This window comes from Pseudopipra pipra, chromosome 3, assembly GCF_036250125.1.
Source record: "Pseudopipra pipra isolate bDixPip1 chromosome 3, bDixPip1.hap1, whole genome shotgun sequence".
Lineage (NCBI taxonomy): Eukaryota > Metazoa > Chordata > Aves > Passeriformes > Pipridae > Pseudopipra > Pseudopipra pipra.
The window spans coordinates 91017057-91038600 of NC_087551.1; the positions used below are offsets into that span (position 1 = coordinate 91017057).

Here is a 21544-nt window from a genome sequence, read left to right on the forward strand (position 1 = left end):
ACATTTCTTCCAGGTTTATGGACAATGTCACCTTTTAGTAATTAAACATTCTCTGTAGCTATGATGATTAGGAACTGAAAGAATAACACTATATACAGGAGTACTACTTTCCTTTCTGTTTTAAGATTTTGTTCTTGCAGGCTACAGAAATGCCCCCTAGGTAATTTTTGTTAGAGAAAATGGTTCTTGCAGCCATTCTTAATGAGGAAGACACAGTGACTTGGACAGGTTTAGGTCTATTAACATAAAGGGGAAAAAAGGCACCTTATTAGGAACAAACTTCATTGCTGGCAGTAAGCTCCAACTGAGTTTAAAAAACTTCAGTAAGCCACTGTAATTAAGAAATGCAGCACTTTTTCAGTTTAAATGTAATTAAAACCTTTTTTAAAAATTCTTTTTTATTAACATTACCACAAAACAATGGGTCACCACATCTGAGGAGTGCAAGTGAAATTTTTGAAACAGCACTAAATTCTAGTTAGGAGAGAAGCATTTCTAGAGTTTACTACTTGTTGAAAAAGAAGTTCAACTACTAACTGTCCTCTTGAGAAACTTAATCTGAACCAAGAACCAAGAATGTTGGTAGCTGGCATTGCTGCAGAGATTTGAGTGTCATTCCTGGAGAACTGGGTTTAGTGTTCTAAATTCTGTGCAACAGACAATTTAATAAATATTGAACTTATCACGTAATGAAATAAACATGTGCCAAGAACATTGCTTGCAAAAAGATGAAAAATATGAAAAGTCTGTTATACTACAGGTATTGTTTATTCTGACATAAAACCTATTCATAGAATGCACCTTAGTGGAGCAAGTTATACAGCTAGATGGCATATACAGACAGATGATTTTTCTCTCCCAGGTAAGTATTTAATCACCTTAAGTAAGTGTCACACAGACAAACTGGTTTAAAATAGTTTTCAGCTACCTACAGGAAACAAGTGACTCTCCTCTAACTTGATACATGTTGGGAGCCCACATTGCAGTTAAAAAGAGTGAATATCCCATCAAACTTGCTTGACAACCAATTTAGATATGCCAGCTTGATGGCTGTGCTTCAGATCACGTTGGCCTTCAGTTTGGAAGTTCAGCAGGGTGAATATTCTACTATTTTCAATTCTGATAAGGATAGTAAGGTTGGTTTGGTTTTCTCTCAGGAGCAAATTTCCATTTGCATATGCTCCAAAACAATTCAGTAATCAAAAGAAAAACATTGTATCTAGAACTGGCATAAACATATTGTCATGAGGCCTCCTGGGTCTAATTACATCCCCCTGGGTGTGCTTAGAAGAAAATTTACTTATCTTTCTTTACTTATCATTTAATTCAATGGGAACTTTAGAAGGGCAAAGGGAGGAGTTAATTTCATATGACCTATGAAGGTCTTCAAAATTTTCATTGTGTAGGGATTTTTTTCTAGGTGATGCATGAAGAGAAAATGAATGAAGTGGCATTCTTTAATCCAAAACCATTGAATACTGGGGTTTCAAGGTAAGGCCTTACATAGCTCATAAAAGTCAGTTTAAGTCAAACATAGAGGCAATAGACAGAAAATCCATGAAAATCAGTGATTAATTTAAAAAGGACATTCCAACGTATTTTTTCAATGCATAATACATTTGAAATTTTTACAAAACAAAATTATAACAATTTTAAATAAATAGTAAAAAGGGGAGAAATATACATTTAATAAACACACCAAGTAGAAACAGATTGGAAAAGGAGTACGGCACTTCTTTCACATATGCTTGCACTTGCCCGATTACTGTAACTGTACTACCAACATATTCAACTATTCTAATTCTCATTACACACCCTACAACTGATTTGAAACATATATTTAAATAATTGGATTTACTTTTTGTATTTGTATATTGATTCAGATATTTGTAATTGTTATTCTTTATATACTGCAATAGTGATGAAAGCGTGAGAAGACCATAGGTCAATACCTAAATCCAAGTGAAAAGTTTCCCCAACTGTAAAAAATTATATTTCTGATAATGCTAGATCCTGAAAAAGGCAGTTTTACAACCACCCCTCAGGACATCATAATAAAGAGAAAAATGTGATCACTGTATATAAAACCATTACCTTCAACAGCGCCTCCTGATTGAACAGAGAGATTATGTAAGAAATCCCTTGCCTCCTTTCTAAGCCACAGTTGACAAGGATTCTCCTTTTCTTCCATTCAAAGTCACATAGCAACTGCAATTATTACTGTTTTTTACCTACAGCATGTTAAGAACTTCACATATTTTTAATTATGCCCCAACACCAAAGATCAGAGTAGAATCAAAGTCATTCAGCAGGTTTCCTGCTATTTTTCTACAGCCAATCATTTCTCCGAAAACTGTAGCTGGCCAAACCACCGATACGTCAAAGACCTGAACACCAAGTGGCTGAATCACACATTTCTAACTCTTCAGCCTCTCTTAGATTGCCTCTGTATTCTACCCAAAAGCACTAGAGTAGCTGTCTGAACCAAGGACACTCCACAGCTTGGAAGATTAAATTCTTATTAAGCATAAAAATAAAACAATGTGTCATAGACTTTAACAGCCCAAAGGGCCAGCCAGATAATCTATTCTGAACAGCGCAACACAGACCAGTACTTTTCATCCAGTAGTTCATGCATCCATTTGACTAGTTCGGTCTGAGCAAAGACATTTTCTCTCTCAAAATCTCAGCTGATTTTTACTGAAGTTCACTTTGTAAGTCCTGCCATTGAACATGGCAGAGACTTTCTGTTTGCATAACTCCTCCCATGATACAACCCTGATCCTGAGTAGTACATAATATTCTTCTAAAAATTAAATATTAAGGTTGTGCCATATTTGCTTCTGCTATACTGATGCCTTTCATTATCCCATATTCATGAACCTTCTTAATTAAAGTTTATGACTATGTGACAAAACATCTTGGACTTGGTTGAAAACTTTCATTTCAGCTATAACACAGCATCTTGTGATCCTTTCATTGTGGTTGTAATTTTTAAGAGAAATCATACATTTTCCTTCTTTTTGTACCTAATCACCAAGTCCTGCTCTCCCTCAAACGATACATGCTGATATCACCTTCAAGTCTCCAGCTACTGATCTACTTTTTACCTACCTCAAATCACTTCTAAAGCCTTTCAGTGCTTCCTCTGTTAACAAGTTATTATTTAGGTATCTATTCCTATATATTTTGCAGCTACAATTCACTCTTGACATTATCCCAACCATTTTTATACCTGTATTCCAATCAATTTACCTACCTAAACAGTTCAGGTTTCTTGGGGGATTGAATTACACCCACTGATCATAACCTTTGTCCAATCCAAACTGTGTAGATCCTTCAGCATTTGAGGGATTTAAACAAATCTCAGCAAGTAAGCATGTTAAGGGGTGGAAGTCTTTATTTTTCTTTCTGTCAACTAGATACCAAAGATAGAAGTTTGATGTTGACATAATAGAATTACCATGAGTATTTCGAGACTGCAAGTGGAAAGTAAGTTTACTAGGAACTAGGCTTCCAATTTAGACAGGTCAGTGAAGGATAATAACATTTTGTACAGTAGAAGGGACAATAAAACATGAAAGGCAGCAACTGGCAAGCATGGCAGCAAGGACAGGTTACTCTGCCAATGTGAACTAAGCACTGGACCTCATACACGTTCTAAAACCAACCATCAGTAAGATCTACTATGTAGCAGACAGGAAGGAATACATAGGATAGTGAAATACAGGAACTGTGAACAGCAAAGGTTAGTTAGATGATGCCAGTTATTAAGCACATTTACAGTTGTGGTAGTTTGGTCTAGGTCTTCCTTGGTGACCAGTTTGTAACCAAGGAAGGGTCCAGATTTACCCAGTATTCCCTACGATTTTTACGTAAGCCAGACTATAAGAAGAAAGGAGAAGAGGCCTTCGCTCTTCTTTTCCTTCCGGCGGCTTGGAGGTGCAGGTTCCCTGCTGTTGAGTCTGTTGTGTTGGGGAGCGAGGTCTGGTTAGGCCTTGCCGACCTTGGGAGATGGAGGTTGCCGGCGACCGTTCCGGAGCGACTCTCGGTTGTCCCGAGGAGAGCAGTGAGATATTTCTTTGCTAACTCTTTTAGTTGTTAGATATTGGGCTACTAATCGGTATATATATATATATATATAAATATATATATATTTTATTTTGGTTTTGTTCCTTTTTTTCCCTTCCCCCTTCCTTGTGAAGTTGTATATATATTTCAATTGTATATACCTGTAACATAAGTGTAAATATATTTATATATATATATTGCTTTAGCTCTCTCTCTCGTTTCGGGTTTTCTTGGTTGTTTTTCTCCCTCTTCTCCCTGAGGTTTGGCGGGGGGGACTTCTTGTGGTAAGGTTTGGAGACTTGGCAGGGAGCCAGCTTCAAACCATAGCAACAGTGTAGTAAAAATAGCAAACAAATTAAAAAAAAAAAAAAAAGACAACAAACACATCATGACCTAAAAGGACTACGTGATTCTTTTGTGGATTTTTAAAGGACTTGAAATGGATACAGATTTTGGAATACGCTATATATGCTTTAAAAAAAATAAATAACATCTAAGGTATCATGATGTGAAATACAGCCCAAAGAACCATTCACATATTGAGACCTTGAATACATCTTCCCAGCTGTAATTCATTGGGTTTCTGATATGTACCTGGGAAAACAAGGAAAGTATCTGTAATTGCTTGCAATCAGTAACCTTGCCCAAAAGCTCACACGCATCACACACACACACCACACACTCCCGAGGTGGAGGGGGGGAAGAGAGGAGAATCAAAGGGGAAAAAAAGTAAACCTCATGGGTTGAGGTAAGAACTGTTTATTAACTGAAACAAAATAAAATATATCATAAGAAAAGTAATGAAAAGGACAGAAAGGAATAAAACCTTTGAGAAAAGAGTGATGCACAGCTGCTCACCACGTACTGCTTCCAAATCATGCAGAGACGGAATGCCACGTGCTCAGCTTCAGGTGTTTGGCTGCATGGATCCGCTCCTATCATGCCGTGATGGCAGTGGCTGCTCTCTCCTTACCCATTGCCAGGGCAGCACTCCACATCTCAGTAGAATACTTTAAGTCACACCCAAACCTCCTCAGCCTTCCTTCTGCAGAACACCCAACAGTAAGTTCTCTTCTTCATTAGATATTGAAAGGCTTTGAAGTCAGAGACTTTTATTGTCTTTGATGCTAGCACTTCAGATGATCACAAGCTTTGGACCAGCATTCCTTTTGAAACATCTGTCTCCAAACTGAACTGCGGTACATTTGAGAACAGATGTTGGATGGAAAGAAGACTACTTCCTACTAGAGCACGATTGCTATGCAGGGCTATGTTTTAGCATAGTGCATCCCTTCAGAAACACAACTAAATATCATCTTAGTATCTCCTTTACTGACGCAGAATACTGAAGTGTCTCCTCCAGAACAGTTTCAAACCTTGGATGTACGTGTATCTTCTGTTTTTATTTAAGTAGCAAAATATAACAATTAAAAAAATACACTTAGAAGAGTTGATACTTGCAAATAGATCCATCTGCAAGGCTTTACTGCAGAAATATATTTTCTTTTCAACTTGTAAAATAGGGATTGGAATTTTGTCTGGCTTTGGTTATTGGTTTATTTGGTAATTTGGTTTGTTGTTATTTTTGGTTACTGCATAATTATATCAGGGTCACTTTGGTTTTCAGAATACTTATCTTCCGACTAAGTATACTTTTAATAGCACTACTACCATGCAGGAAGTGTTTTCAAATGAATGATTTACATATTCTTAGTGATTCTGCCTTTCTAATCTCAAAGAGCTCTGTAATCAAGCAAAAAGTGATTCTTACTGAATTTACAAAGCAGTAAGAGCTCAAAGCTTCTCGGTGTCCAACAGCTCACAATTCTCATTTTGTTTTTTTCCACATTATCAACTTCAAAATATTCAGCTTTCAAAGAAAACTCAAAATGGCCAAAATGTGTGAAGTATGCAAATAAATCGCCATTTTCTTCAAATAGCAATGACAGCATTCATTTCAATCCTTTGCTAGTTACTTGCAACTGTATGCTATAGTTTGTATTTGTACATTTTTCTGTTATGTACTTTACTACAGTTCTCCTGACTAAGAAAAGGGAAGAAAATATAGTTTAAAGAAATTTGTAGTACTATTAATCAAGAGAGGTCATCATGGCTGGGCTTCGCGAACGAAGATTTGGGAAGGGCTCTACCCACATTTGTTGCAAGCGCATTGAATCAAGAGAGGTAAACTCACAATAATGAAGTAAGTCAATGAAGAACAAAGGCTTTACCCCATACCCTTATGTTTCTTGCACTTCAGTTTAAGAATTTTCATTCAGAGAATGTGTGGTTATATTCTCTTCCTTGTAACAGAGACTTATTTTTTTTAATTTTGTGCTTGAATTCCTAAAAATAAGCTTGTTTTGCTAATGTAGCAATCCTTTGTAGGATACGTGAACAAGCAGCCCATTGCTACCATAACAGATTTCAAAGCCCAGGTAAAGATCAAAAAGGAAGAGCTAGAAGTTTGATGGTTTGATGTCTACATGAGCAGGGTTAGGGCTGAATCAGAAATCACATTCTCCCTTGGCTGGGAAACACCACCTGCATTCAGTGCCTTGACAACCTCATTCTTCTCCCAGCTGTTTCACTTAGGAACATGCATCTCATTGCAGGTCTGACAGAGTTTCATTTCTGTCGAAAGGTTCTGTCATGTCCACTGAGGCACTTCCAACTCAGTTATTCGGGAATGCAAAATTAAGAGGACAGCTACCATTTCCAACGACACTTCAAAACCCTAAAGTCAAGTTTCTTAACCATCTAATACATCCAGTGGACTTCCACACACCAGGAGGGGTGATGCCTGGAGCTTAACCAACAGTAGAAACCAAGCCCATGGCTGTTTATCACTCCTTGTTCCTTGGGCCTGGGACAACCATCACCCTGCAGGACCCAGGCATGGAGCCTTTGCCCAGGGTGAATTTCTACAACTCCTTTGAATATACAATATCCAAAGGAGTCAAAGGCTTGGTATTTTACACAAAGCAGTCCCTAAATAAACTAAGGAATACTTCAAGGAAGATAAAAGGAACAGTGAACCTGGTGGATCCTCTTCTAACAACATATGATATGTTTTATTTTTAAAGCCTGGTATTGCACTACCCCTGTGCAAGTTATGGCCCATAAAAACACTCTCTTTATAAGAAACCAACATTTTACAGTTAGTCCAAAATCTTAATAGTAATCAAACAGTCTTTAGTCCAGTCACAGTCTTAAGAGTCTAAATCATTCAATTATTACAGAGAAAATAAAACCTCTAACACAATATAAATAAAACCTCTAACATAATACAACTACTTACTCATACACTAGATACTCATATACTCCCTTGTGTCTATCTTCCCTTTCTCTAGTGCTGCACACGCCTTTCCATTGCCCCTTCGGGTCCTGAGACCAAAAGCACAGTCAGGGTCCCAAATCGTTTATCAGGAGTTGGTGGATGCTGATGGTGGGGACTGTTCTGTCTTCTCTCTAGAGTCCACCTGGTGTAACACAACACATTTCCAAAAGCATTCTACTTGTTGTTCTTTCTTCATTGTCTGCAAATTCCACACTATAGCCAAATAATTATTTATATATAATGTGTGTTTACTGATACTGTATATTTGTTATTTCTTCTCTTATCCCTAAAAACTTGTTTTGCACAACACTTTAGGTTGTATTTCTTTAAGGATGGGCACCTAAAATTATATATTAATTAATTCTAAAAATAACTACTTATTACTTACTAGCCATTAACCACAGAAATATATCAGAATCATTATAAACTATAGGCAGTAGAGCACACAACTACACAAAGTCAGGTTGTCATTTGACAGATGCTGTTACAGTTGAAATGAAGCTTCAGGTGGGACAAGGCAAACTCAGAAAACTAAAGCTCAGTGAGTCATCATGCTAAGGCCTTGCAGAATTAATACAAGTTACTAGCAGTGACAATACCATGTTTGTGTGGTAACAGGGCTATACCGGTAGCTGGGTCACTCTCCAGGGAGGGTGTAATATTGCCTTGAAACTCCTTAGGCATCAGGTAAAATAAAATTAACGTCTTTTAAATCCCTGGGAGAGTACTCTAATAGCATGATAGAAAACACCAGTTCTGCTTAGAGCTTCCATCCAGTGCACAGTGGTCACTGCTGGACTGAAAGCAGTTTGTGTGTTAGGTGACAATGGGTGGAATTTAGGTAATCCAAAGCTGCATTCAGACAGCTGTTTAGCTTAGCAAGACACAGGAGGTTCCAGCCACACTCAGACATTGAAGAAACTTTAAAAAGAATATACACTAATAAGCTTTTAGATTCTTCATGATGAGACAGTTGTAGAGTATTGCCTTTTTTGATTATTTTCTTACATACAGGTGTCTAAACTCTGTTTATGCTCTATTTCAAGCACCAAACCCAGCTCTCTAAATCTAGTATCAAGGTACAAATGAGGAAGCTGATTTTCCTCAGCTGCTCATATAGAAGAGACAGACTACCTCCTCCAGAGGGTAATTTTGATCATAAGAAACTCACTTAATTACCATCCAAATACAGCTAAAAAGAAAATACCAAAAGTTTTTGCTTTGCAAATTATTTATTAAGAAGATACATAGATAATCAACCACAAAATGGGATAAAAATATTTGAACATTTTGAAGAAAACCAAAAAAAAAAGGTAAATCAGACAAAAATCACCTAATAATTGGGAAGGAACTTTCATTTCTCATCCTTAAAACATGCCATATAAAACAGCCTCTTAAAGCAGTGAAAATAGGTACTGGATGCAATTACAGCTTCAATATCTATCTTTCTTTTTTCAGTCTATTCAAAAAATCTCTGTGTATTCCAGGTAGTGAAGTGCATATCCCTTAGTATAGAGACAAATCCAGCTAGAGAAGTGAAAGAATGAAAGAAAGAAAAAAATAACACAAATAACACCCAAGTAATACAGCTGCTTAGTCTTCAGTGAAGTAAGCTTCCAGTCCCTCCAGTTCTGTATCAGCTGTTGTATTTGAAGAGGTGGGAGTTGAATTCAAATTCATGCTTTCCTGACTATTATTTTTTTGTTGAGAGTTTCCTGAAGTACTTAATTCCTTCTTTGGTTCTCTACCACCATTTAATAGCCTTTGACTCTCTGTAAAATACTGATTAGGATGATTCAAAGAAAACCCAATGTCATCAACCTGCACATAAAAAGAAATAAACATCAAGTTATTATATTTATTTCTAAGAGTCATCTTTTTCATATTCAAGAACAAATTAATTAACAATTTTTAAAGTTCCAGTTTTGTTGAAGAAAAAGACAACAGTTTCTAAATACTATCTCAGTAAATATTAGAGTGACACAGATCTAGTTTCATCACAAATTTTCTTCCTTCACGAAATAAAATAATTTCTTTGGCATATTCAAACATTATTTCACACTGTCATTGCTGTAGTAAAGAAAAGTAACAGCCCAAAACATCTAAAACAATGTAAGTAAAATGGTATCTCTTTAGAGATGTAGGACAATTGAAGCTACAACTTGAAACAGAATTTCCTGACACAAAAAGGGGAGTCAGACAAGTCTAGAGTCCAAGTGGCAGTAGAGAATACTACTAGAAGTTGTGACAACTGCACAATATAAATCTAGATCTTAATTATCAGTGTGAAATTGTGAATGGAAACAGGTAGCTTCACCTCCTTCCGTTTTCCCCAGTAGCCACAAAGGCAATATTTACAAGCAGCAGGCTAAGACAGACACTCAACAGATCAAGCCTAGCTCTGTTCCATCAGTGCCAATATCAGCATCCCGAAACTAGAAGCACAACAAAGAACATTTAGTCTTCAGTGAAAAAAAATACAGAAAATTATCATAAGGTGCAGCATATTTGTATTGCTCCTATATATCTAGCAGGTACCTTTTTTCAGCTCTGCAATTATTTGATAAATGAATATTCAATTTCAAATCAACGAAGCTTTCAGCTTTGAAAGTAAGCTCTTCTGACATGTTTACCATAAACCACAGTTATAATCTTTGTGCCTCTTTTGGGGGGCTCAGAAGTCGGAAATGCTCACTTTAAATAAAAGGTGCTTCCACCTTCTATTCAGGCAATCTGCACCTTTTATCAGCCTGTCAGTTCATGTGAATTCTAAGAACATTTTAAGAAAAATACTGCTCTTAAAATACATTGGAAAGTTTACCAAACATGGGATACAAGAAACAATGGGAGACTAAGAGTCATATACCAGTAAATTTCTGCTCCAACTATATTCCCTATTTCACAGCAGGGTGGGGCCAATTCAAGCATAACAAGCAACTCTGCACACACAGAGTCTTCTGAGGACATACAGTGTGGCTAATTTAATACGCCAAACCCCATCAATTTAAATTTCAGCCACTTGTGAATAATCATAAAGCAGAGGATCAGTGTGTACTCTAAATGGAACCCTGATTAAATGCATTACCACTGCCTAGCTTAGCTCCATTAGAAAATGGTGGCGTGGATAACAAAATCTAATTTAGACATGAATTAGCAACTGTAGTCAGTGACCTTGCTTGAAAAATCTTAAAAGTCAGTAACAGTCCTAGCACTCCAATTTGGTACTCTAAGGCATAAAGAAAAAAAAAAACCAAAACCCAAAGCCATCACTGAACTTCATTTTTCATTTCAGTCTTATCTGGATGAGTTTCATCCAGACAGCTTTCATCCATGCTCCAGTTTTCATTACGTGGAAACTAAATTACTTCTTTATACCAAAAAGGTTTAAGAAGAAGTGATATAGTGAAAAACTAGCTTTTCTAGAAGAAGCTCTTAATTAGCTCTGGGTTTTTTATCCTTAAAATCTCAGTTTTCTTCAGATCAATTTAAGAGCCACTTTGTAACTCTAAATTTTATTTTAAACTCCTCACTCCCCCAAAAAATGGAATAAGCTGTAGAAGCAGTTCATTGCATGAATGGGAGCCTACAATCCTGTTTTCAGAGGCAATTGATGGCATTTGGCTAAAAGCTACTTACAGGTTGTTAGTTAATATTGTTCTATGAGTCCATGTACCATTTCTCCTTTTCGAACTTGAATACTACTGAATGAAGCTTATACAACTCTTAATTAAAAGAATTCTGTGCAAACTATCACATTTTTCAAGAGCCTGAAGAGAGAAAGGTGAAGATTTGTTCATATCATCATCTTCATTTGTGATACAGTGATACAGAAACAATTCTGTTCTCTCTAATTTTCAAGCAGGTTCAGTGAGCATTTCTCTGAATAAAAATATTCTGCTCTGGCTGGAAATTTACAAGAACTCTGAACACAAAAATGGAGGCTTTTTATGTTAGATTCCTCATGTTTTTACTTTATCTAAGTTTTACAATATTTTTAGGTAATGTAGATCAAAGTACATCAATTTTAAAAGCCTTGTCATTAACTTAGTTGTATGTTAGCTGAAACTTACTACCAGAAATAGAGAAAGTAGATTTCTCTAACAGCTTTGTCCATTCACACCTGTAAATCTACCTGGAATCCATTATACCCAAAGAAAAATGTATTTTCTGTGCAGTTAAAAATTTAAGCTCATAACATGTATTGACCCAAGCAAAAGGATGTATCACTTCATTCAGAATTGTACAACCCATCTAGTGGGCGATATTAACGTGGATTCAGCACATGTTGCACACACTGGCTTTCACACAAACTCCAGTTTTGTATTTCTCCTGTAGCAAATATTGTTTTGAAAAACTTAAAGCATCCCTGGGTTTTAATCAAGAACTTTAAAAATGACAGCTGATAATGCTACAGGTGATATTACAGAAAAATCACACTTATAGTGCTACAACTTTTCTTTCTCACACTTATTAAAATAGTCAACAAATTGCATACTCATACACTAGTTCCTGCCTGAAGACAACACGCTGGACCACACAAATGATGGTTGCTTTTGTTCTGTGGTTGCAAAATAGTGAAAACAAAGATCAGGAGAGGTGTAGCATTGAAGTTAATAAGTCTAGGTTACACAGAATACAAAGAAAATCAGTTTTTTCGTAACCTGTGCTGTTTGAACCGTAGCACCAAAGTGTAAAGACAACTCTCATCAACAGCCTCCCAAAAAATATACCCAAACATTTTCACTCTAGTCCAGCTGTATTTATTAGCACAGTCTCAGTGCCAAGGACTAGACTACAGAAGCTGACCCTGTGAACTTAGAAAAATATAATCTGATCAAGTCTCCACTAAAAAGTCATTCATACTTGATCTAACTCACATACACACCATAACTTTCAAGAATAACAGGTAACACTAACAGCTCTACCCAACATATATCAAACAGTTTCTTGGTAAAATTTTTACAAAATTGAAGTTAAAATTCTCCGTGTGAGCCAGTCCATTATTTCTATGAAAATTTTACTTAAGATTGTTCCCCTACTCAAAGAAACAATCAATGTTAGGCTAATTGATTCTTCTGAAGCTTCTTTCACTGAAAAACTCTGCTAGTTATATACAGGAAAGCAAAGGTCAGAGACACATTTTTAAGTACTCCATAAAAAATAAAAAATTAATAAAGCATACAGTTGTAGGATAGAAAAATCACTGCGAGCAGGCCAGTAACAAGTTGAGTAGCTAAATTCTCTTAAAAAAAACCATGTGCCATGCAAACTATGGGAAGTGTCTTTCTCTGTATTCTGCTTTCTCTCATTGAAATAAGACATTTATTAACAGCAAAGCAGAAAGATGATTCTTCATGCAAGCAGCAAAGACAGATATTTATATTACTACAAGACTGATAAAAAATAATGCTGTTCTGGAATTTGCCATAGAAGAATGGAAAGACAGCTTTCCTAAAATGCACTGTGCTGATTTATCCTTCATTGAACGTTGACCTTAGAGTCTATAGTCATCTTTGGAAAATATTATTTCTACTGAATTGGGCTTACACAGGCCAAGTGTTATCTAAATTTCAAATTGTACGTAATTTTGAATTTACTTCCAGATTATTAGGCTTGTTGTCACATTTCCTAAGAGAAAGTGTTCCTCTCAAATTACAGCTGCCAAAACAATACTGGATAGAGGTTCAGAGTATACCTTTGCTATACACTCATATACATGATTGCTGGAAATTTGTGAAGAGAAACAGTTCCATTTAAATCAAATGTGAAAATCAGGAAGAACAAAAAAGTCAACCATAAGTGTCTGGGTGGGTCATCTAATCCTCATCCATATCTTTAGCCTGCTGTCTGAAAGGGACGTTTCCATTTCTTGAGTTGTGGAGAGAACAAAGCTATAAGAAGGGCTGTGCCTCATTGCTTTTTCTTGATGAAAGGAATTTTGAACCAGTGCAAAAGCTGGTTCTTTGAATCAAGAAATCACATAGGAGATGGAGTGTGGCCATTTGCTATCTTGAAATTTTCTGGAGGATCTTAATTTAACTTTGCTTGCAATTAAGCAAATGGGAAAGCTCTGAGAATGTTCATCTTGATTTAAAAAATAATCACACATGACTACAGATGTGAAAAAATACCAAGTAAAAATTAACAATATTAACTGTGAACAGACTGGGAGATTAGCTTAAATTACATTTTTTAGATACTTTCTGTTAATTTTTAAGGTGTATCTAAACAACATCAAACTTGCAAAATGCATTAAAACCCATAAATTTCATTAAAAGCAGAATATTGGGAAAGTGAAATGACTTGAAATTGTTAAAATTCAACAATATTTTCCTTTTCAGGAAAAAAGCATAACATTTTACTACATCTTGTAATGTTGAGGGTATTAATAACATCAATAAATAAATGCAGAAAATTACAAAAGAATATTTGAAATTATTGAAAACTAACAAGGCAAGACAGATAATGGTGGATGTGCAAACTGAAAATAGTCTCTGGACTTCAAGCATGATTTCCAAGGCCTTCCTCAAGAGTCAGTGATAATAGTTGAAACAAAAATTAGTAGCTACTTACCTCATGTGTCAACTCAAAGTACTTCTGACAGGCCAGTTGGTAATGCATGCCCTTCACCAACTCCAGGATCTACACAGAGGGAGAAAAACGTGACAGATTCAGAAGTAGCACACATACATCTTGTTGATCTTCCACAACAAGGTATTCCACAACAGCCCTGTACAACAGCTCATGGACACTTGCAGCACATGACATCTGTGTATTCTACTAATAACTGATAACATTTAAAAATTCCCTGGCTACACTAAAAACAAGATAAAACCAAAGGAAGGTATGCCTGGTCCTTAAAATGTAATTTCAATACTCTTAACTTCAACAATAAGTTGAATCCATATTTTAGTAATATAATTGTGACATTTATTGTCAAAGTATCATATTGCAACATCACTTCCAAAACTGCAGACATAAATCTAGTAATTCAAGTGGTTGAAGCATGAAGCAATCAAGGACACGACTTGTATTCTTATTTTCCACATTACCAGTTCATGGAGATGCACAGTAAAATACTGTGCTCCCATCAAGAAAATTTAATGCAAATCCTTTAGACAAGTATCTGTAAGAGAGGAATGCTTTTACCTTCAATCAGATTTGTCCTTTATGAAATGAAGTTATTTCTAGTCAAGCTCAGCAGAATATGTGAGTGAATAGGCTGTTTTGAACACCTATTAGGAAAATCATGCCATCTTTTGTAAATACAATTTGCTTTCCAATTCTACTTCAGGTAATCTCTTCTGTGCTGCATAAAGTCCCATTCTTATCACCAGAATGCAATGCTGGTTGAAATATTTTAAAGTTTCATCACCTCCTCCCTCCTTTATATAATCAAAATGTATGCTCTCTCTGCTTATCAAACAGAGAAAATTGCTGGAATTAAGAGATAGCCTCAGTGGAAGGAAAAATAGTTTTCAAGAAATGTTAATTTCAAGCCCTTTCCCAAGGCTGACCTTTGTGTCAAACACAGCAATATACAGCTTAAATCCCTGCTGTACTCATTATCGGATGCTGCCTTGTATTTATTGACAGATGTATAAATAAATTACATTTGCTGAATGGATAAAAACTGCAACACAGTGCCAGGAAAGTACTTAGCCACATTATTTCTATGTAATAGCCCAACTGATTACATTTCTATCCCTCTCACCACCTCCTGTTACACCTTCTGTAAAAGAGCAAAGACAAGGCCAACCAGGCAATGAAGTCTGAAATCTGGCACTATCTGGGTAGATACATTTATTTCTTTTTTTAATCTTCTCTCTCCTTGAAATTGACTGAAAAAAATCTTTATTTCCCAGCTACACTTTTGTTTCGCCAAGGAACTACTCTCCTACTCCCTTGAAAATCCGCACAGATCTTTCTGCTGTACTACTATGAAGACGTATCTTGGAAAACAGCTGTGAGAAGAACCCATATCAGCATTCTCCAGTGAAGTTTCATAACTAGGTCTTCATGCCACTTCTCTTCCTGACATGGATAGAGTGCTCCATAGAATAGATGCCCACCAGAACAGTCCAGAAACTTTCATCCAGTTTGTTAAATTTATCAATGTACGTGATTGCACTGGTCATCATTTTACTCCTGTTCCTTTACCCTCTCCACCACGTCACCTCCCCAGATTGAAACAGTTGGCCAATTTCAGCCAAATTTGACAAGTAGAGATGACAAAGCTAAATGCTGATTAAAAGCTGTGGTTGGGTAGAAAAGTCAGACCAACGTTTGTGGCTCATTCAGAAAAAAAATAAAAAAGAAGTTATAGTTTAGCTCATACTCCTTCTGAGAGACAGCCACAAGGCATCAATGATAAGCCTAGTATTTAGTACACATGTAAGTTTAAACCAGCCACATCAGGGGGACCAGGTCCACCTTCCATGTATATGAAAGGACTGAGGAATAAGGGGCACATCAAACATATTCAAAGAAAAACAGTTAGTAGATTAACTTGCTTTAATCAGGGATCAAGTTGTTAAGAGAGGAAACAAAAAAAGTTAAAAACTGCAATAGAACGGAGGCCAGATGGAAAGGAGTCATCTGTGTGAGAGAAACTATCAATTCTCTATTAAAATAAAACAGAATTATAATTCATAGTAAGTATTATCTTTTGTACATTTGTGTACATAATGAAAGCAAGCTTAGAGCTGTTTTTCACTAGTGTTACCCAGTAACAGACCTCCACTCAAAACTTAATTCACAGCAGCAATCTTTTGCCTCTACATATATTAAGATATTCACACTGCATTGCTTTATTTTGCAAGTAAAGGTACATACTCAAGGACTTCGTTAGTCCTTATGCGCCTTTTCCTTCGCTGCCATCTGCAACTTGCTTTTCTGATGTTGCTCTACTGACTACTAATGAGGGTAAGATGATGTTTGGCAGCTGTATGCAGCCACCTGCTTTTATAGATCCTCAGCACTCAAAGTTAAGATGTTTCATAGCAGGACAGTTGGGGCTCTGTAATGATCCATTATTATTTTCACTTACTCAAAGTAAGTTTGGGTTTGGTGGGGTTTTTTTTAAATTGCAGAATTAACTTATATTTTTAACATGAAAATCTTTCTACAATAGATTCAGTAATGTATGACTCATTTCTAACCTTCTCTGGAGGTATTTAAAAGATGTGTAGATGTGGCACTTGGGGACATGGTTTAGTGGTGGACTTGGCAGTGTTGGGTGATGAACTCAATCTTAAAGGTCTTCTCCAACCTAAAGATTCTATCATTCTTTTTATTTCAAAGATGGCTGAAGATATGATTGGGTGCAACTGCTGGAGATTATCTGAACACATTCCACTCTTCTCTTTCAGGCCACTCTGTGACCACCTCAACATGAAATCTGGCCCCGGAACTCCCCAGTGCCTTTTGTCTCCTGGTCAGTAGAGTCATCTGTCCTTTCTACTGATTTCAGGTATTCCCTGTATGTTTTAAATTGATTTTGAAGGTTTCATGTTTATAATGTATGCATGTATAGCACAATTTTCTCAGATAACCTCCAGACACATCTTTCAACCTCAACCATACAGTGATTCGATAATAAACAGTCTCAATAGCACCTGACTACATTTTTATTACATCCTTTTGGTGGTCAGAATATAAAATCCAAACTATAAAAAGTACATTTTCTAGTTCAACCATGTACCTTCTGTACTTTCAATTGTGTTCCATGTATAATAAATCTGTGCACATACTCTAGAAGTCTTCTGTATTCTTATAGTTTCTTATTATTAGGAACCTTAACAATGACTATAAGTATCTGAAGGGAGGGTGCCAAGGCTCTTCTCATTATTACCAGGGACTAGAGGCAACAGGCAGAAACTGATGCACAGGAAGTTCCACCAGAAGACAAGAAAGAACTTCTTTACTGCACAGTTGACCACACACTGGAACAGACTGCCCAGAGAGATTGTGGAGTCTCCCTCACTGGAGATATTTGAGAACCATCTGGACACAATCCTGTGCCATGTGCTGTAGGATGCCTTTGCTTGAGCAGAAGGTTGGACCAGATGAGCCACTGTGGCCCCTTCCACCCTTCTGTGACTGTGTGATTATCAGTTAGCTGTGCTTCTCACTGTGTTTCTGCATATTTTGCATTCGTTCAAGTTTTCTTTTCCCATGCTGTATTTTTGTTTTATGTCACAAGCCCGTTCACCAGTCACTAGTCAACATTTACTTTTTTTCTTACCCATACGTAAATCAGATTTTTGAACAGTCCATTCTAATATAATTGCATACAGTTTTTTTAACATTATAATCTCACCTGGAAATAGTTAGATATAACTTCTCATTTATAGTACTTGTTTCCACTTATCAACAATAAACTGAAGATTGGGAAATTTAGGCATTGGAAATACTGTAAATCAAATTTTTAAAATAATTAGTTTTAGCCACACCCTATTAAGATGTCTTGTCATATCGAGATATTAAGCTATGTCATGTTAACACTCTACAATATTGTACCCATTGATGGTGTCAGTAACAGTAACACCCCAGCACCAACAAATACACACAAAAGAAGTCGGGAGCTTTAACATCAGAAAAAAAGGGTTAGATTTGGCTGGTTAAATTTGCAACTGTGTTCACTCAGCTTACACACAAAAGTAATCCTAGTGAAATCAATAAGCATATTCATACTTGAAAAATACACCAACTACAAGATAATTAAACATGGCATATATTCTGGATGAGAAACCATTGAAAATTTTAAGGAACTTTGATGTACCAAATTTCACTGTAATAATAAAATGGGTATTACAGAAAATTTGTCTATATTATGAATATCAATTGTTCTTGTATTTTTCTTTCTGTTTTATATATTTCCCCAATAAATACTGACTTAATAAAAGATATCTTCCTTAAACAGTACTTGCTCTTATTTAATCAGAACTTACAAAAGCCCTACCATGAAGATGACTGGTGCTAAGGCAAAATTCTTTAGCTGCAAGAGAAAATATTTTTACAGACAACACTGATTAAAACTTTTCTAATAGACCATCAGAAGGGAGAGTATGAGGTTTTTTCCAATGTGGTGGGGTTTTTATTGGTTTTGGAGGGGTTTGTTCAGTGTTTTGGTGTGGGGTGTTTTTTTCATTCATGGAAACATACAGCCATATCAGAGGCCTAGGCACAGACTGGCTTGTTTATTTCTAGCTCTGTGTAGATGCTCCAGTCCCACAAAACACTAACCTGTTGGAGAATATTAGGCAAAGTTCAACAACTTAATCAAAACCTCTAATTTCACTCAATTATGGGAAAAAAACCCCTTTTTAAATTAAGAGAACGCTTCTCCTAGAAAGAACATGCCATCTTCCAAAGTTATCTACTGTTCATTTACATAAGCATTTTTCCCTCAAGAAATGCTTTTCCTCCTAATAGAAAAGCAAAAAGAATGAGTCTAGAACCTCTATTTCTCCTGATTGCAGAACCACATATTTTGACTATCTTTTGCTTTTGCTATTGTGATAGATGCAAACTGGTAAATGGGTAATTTCTCCAAGAAAACTTTCTGAAACCAATAATATAATATTTTGAAATAACTCTAGTTCAAACCCTATAATTTCTATCTTCCTATGTGAGATATTCAGGCAACACACTACAGTGAATTTAGTACAGCAACACAACAGATGTATTTATCATAGAATCATGGAACAGTTTGGGTTGGGAGGGACCTTAAAGATCATTTAGTTCCACCTCCCCTGCCGTGGGCAGGGACACTTCTCACTAGACCACATTGCTCAAAGCCCTATCCAACCTGGCCTTGTACAGTGATAGAGATGGGTCATCTACAACTTCTCTGGGTGACCTGTTCCAGCGCCTCATCACCCTCACAGTAAAGAATTTCTTCCTAATATCTATTCTAAACCAACTCCCTTTCAATTGTTCAAAGTCCCATACATAAAGACATAATATCTTAACATATATTTTCATCTATAGTCTTCAAATTGATTAGCTATTGTCAAACCTGATTTCATAAAGATTTTACCTAATTAGCACTATATAAAAGACAGAAATGAAATATGATCCAAAACATACTATAAATTCAAATGTTATACACTCACACATTTGATGCTCAGCTAACCATATTCTTTCTCTATAAAGTATTTTTAAAAGAAACAGAAAAAGCTACAATCACAAATAAAGAAATAGCCTAGCCTAAGGAAAATGTGAAATGAATACAAAGTAAATAATTCAGTTCTTGGAATAAACATCAGGATTAATTCTTTCTGCTTTAGGCTACACAATAACTAGAGAAGACCTGGAAGTTATCTCCTGTATTACTTCCAGAAGATGACTTCAGTAGATAGAATCTTAGACAAGATAAAGCCTCAGAAAATATGGACTGCAGGATTGATCTAGACAATTCACTGCATGAACATTCACATATTCAAATGTTTTGATCACCTTTTTCAGTACTGACAGTACTACAAAATAGCCGCAATGAAAGCCGTCTAATGCTCCGACTGATTACTGAAGGCACATGAGGTCTGGTTGTATTTGCTCTGCACCATCATCTCAAAGTCCAGCATTCCTTTTTCACACCTAGTCCTGTGTGAAAAGCCCTTTGAGGATGGGGTTTGTTTCCACCCCACACCAGACAATGCTTTATCTGTATGGGAATAACTCAGAAATTCTTCTGAACCTTAAAGGAAAGAGTGTATGCCAAGAGTATGGACAGCCCTTGAAACGGATGACTGAGAACAACAGCACTACAAAACTAACCATCTTGGGTATAATCACAACCATAAGGGCCCACATTCTGGCTCACATAATAGCCAAGTGAGAAGCCAAGAGGAGAAAGTTCATGGGCTTCAACAGAAGACATGTGAGACAGGAAGTCTAAGAGAGTAAAAAGGTATGTATGGTTTGGGTGAATGTCAATCTAAAGACCCAGATACTGGAAAAGCAGCTACACCAGAGGTTTTGAGAGTAGTAAACCATCCAACGTCTAATATCAATTCACTGAGCTAAAGGAAAAATAACACTTCTGATAATCATTAACTATCAGCATCTGAAAAGACTCTTAAAAGCTACGGTCTGGACTGAAGGATCTTTAATTGTTATTAATCTTGCAAACATTACTGGACCATGCAAACAGAGCAACAACAAGTGGCACCAATAACGAAAACCTGGAGACAGATGTGAACTAATTTTCTTCCTCTTCTCTTACTGAATATCTCAAAGACTGATGTAAAAGATTAATTTCTGAAAACCCAGGCACAGCCAACTTTTTTTTTTATTATTATTATTATTATTTGGTTTTGTGTGGAGGGTGTATTGTTTTGGATTTGTTTTGTTTTAACACTAGGAGTGGACACTGCAGAGCCCTGTACTCTGATCACACTTAAACAGGCACCACAAAATTCATGGACAGGACAGTGTCTATTTCCAGGCAAAGAAGACATTGATGGAAACGATTTTTCTTAGTCACTTTTCGTAAGACAATTTAGGACTCCTAGTGAATTCCAATTCTACTTTACAAAGGAAAAAAAATACAGACACACAAAAAGAAAAACACAATTCACATCAAATAAGGAACTACGTTAAGTATAAAGATACTGCCTTACTGTGTAGCAAATTCGCTGAAGAAATAACCTCTACTAAATCCTACCCACACGTACAGAAGGCTGCTAAACCAGTAAATCCTCACCAATCTTTCCAATGATTAGCAGGATAAAAATCTCAGACCGGCATCAATTTTTGATGCATATAAAAAGGAAAAAAGCCAAAGGAGAGTATATCTCATGTCAGACAGATGGAGGCTTATTCATACGAACCAGGAGAAAATATGAAAAAAAAAAAAAAAGAAAAAACATGACTAGGAAAAAGTCTGGATATTTCAGGAATTTGTCAAGAATGAATATGAGTGAACACTAAACTCTTTAAAACTATTCTCTTTTTATTTGTATCTTAATCATTCCTTCCAAGGGAGACTGCTTTAAGTGGAACTTTCACATTCTTTTCTATCTAGTTCGACAGTCTTTGGATGCCTGACAAGCAATGGTGACACTCCACATGAACTCAAGACAACAACTTAAAGCAGGTTTTTCCTACGGACCTAAAGCAAGTTGCAGG

At 36.2% G+C, this 21544-nt stretch overlaps 2 protein-coding genes across 3 annotated transcripts in view; one reads left to right on the forward strand and one right to left on the reverse strand.

Annotated features, from left to right (window-relative positions):
- Positions 1 to 21544, forward strand: part of KHDRBS2 (KH RNA binding domain containing, signal transduction associated 2) — a 735331-nt gene that overhangs the window by 595389 nt on the left and 118398 nt on the right. The gene's annotated exons all lie outside the window — the stretch shown is intronic.
- The window catches only part of PRIM2 (DNA primase subunit 2), a 109128-nt gene continuing 96208 nt past the window's right edge, over positions 8625 to 21544 (reverse strand). For both annotated transcript variants that reach the window (XM_064650295.1, XM_064650294.1), the window contains 2 exons: positions 13985 to 14053; positions 8625 to 9232 (listed from right to left, as the gene is read on the reverse strand). In XM_064650295.1, coding sequence (XP_064506365.1) covers positions 9005 to 9232; positions 13985 to 14053 — 297 coding nt within the window. In that variant the 3' untranslated portion in view covers positions 8625 to 9004. The remainder of the gene's footprint in view (positions 9233 to 13984; positions 14054 to 21544) is intronic.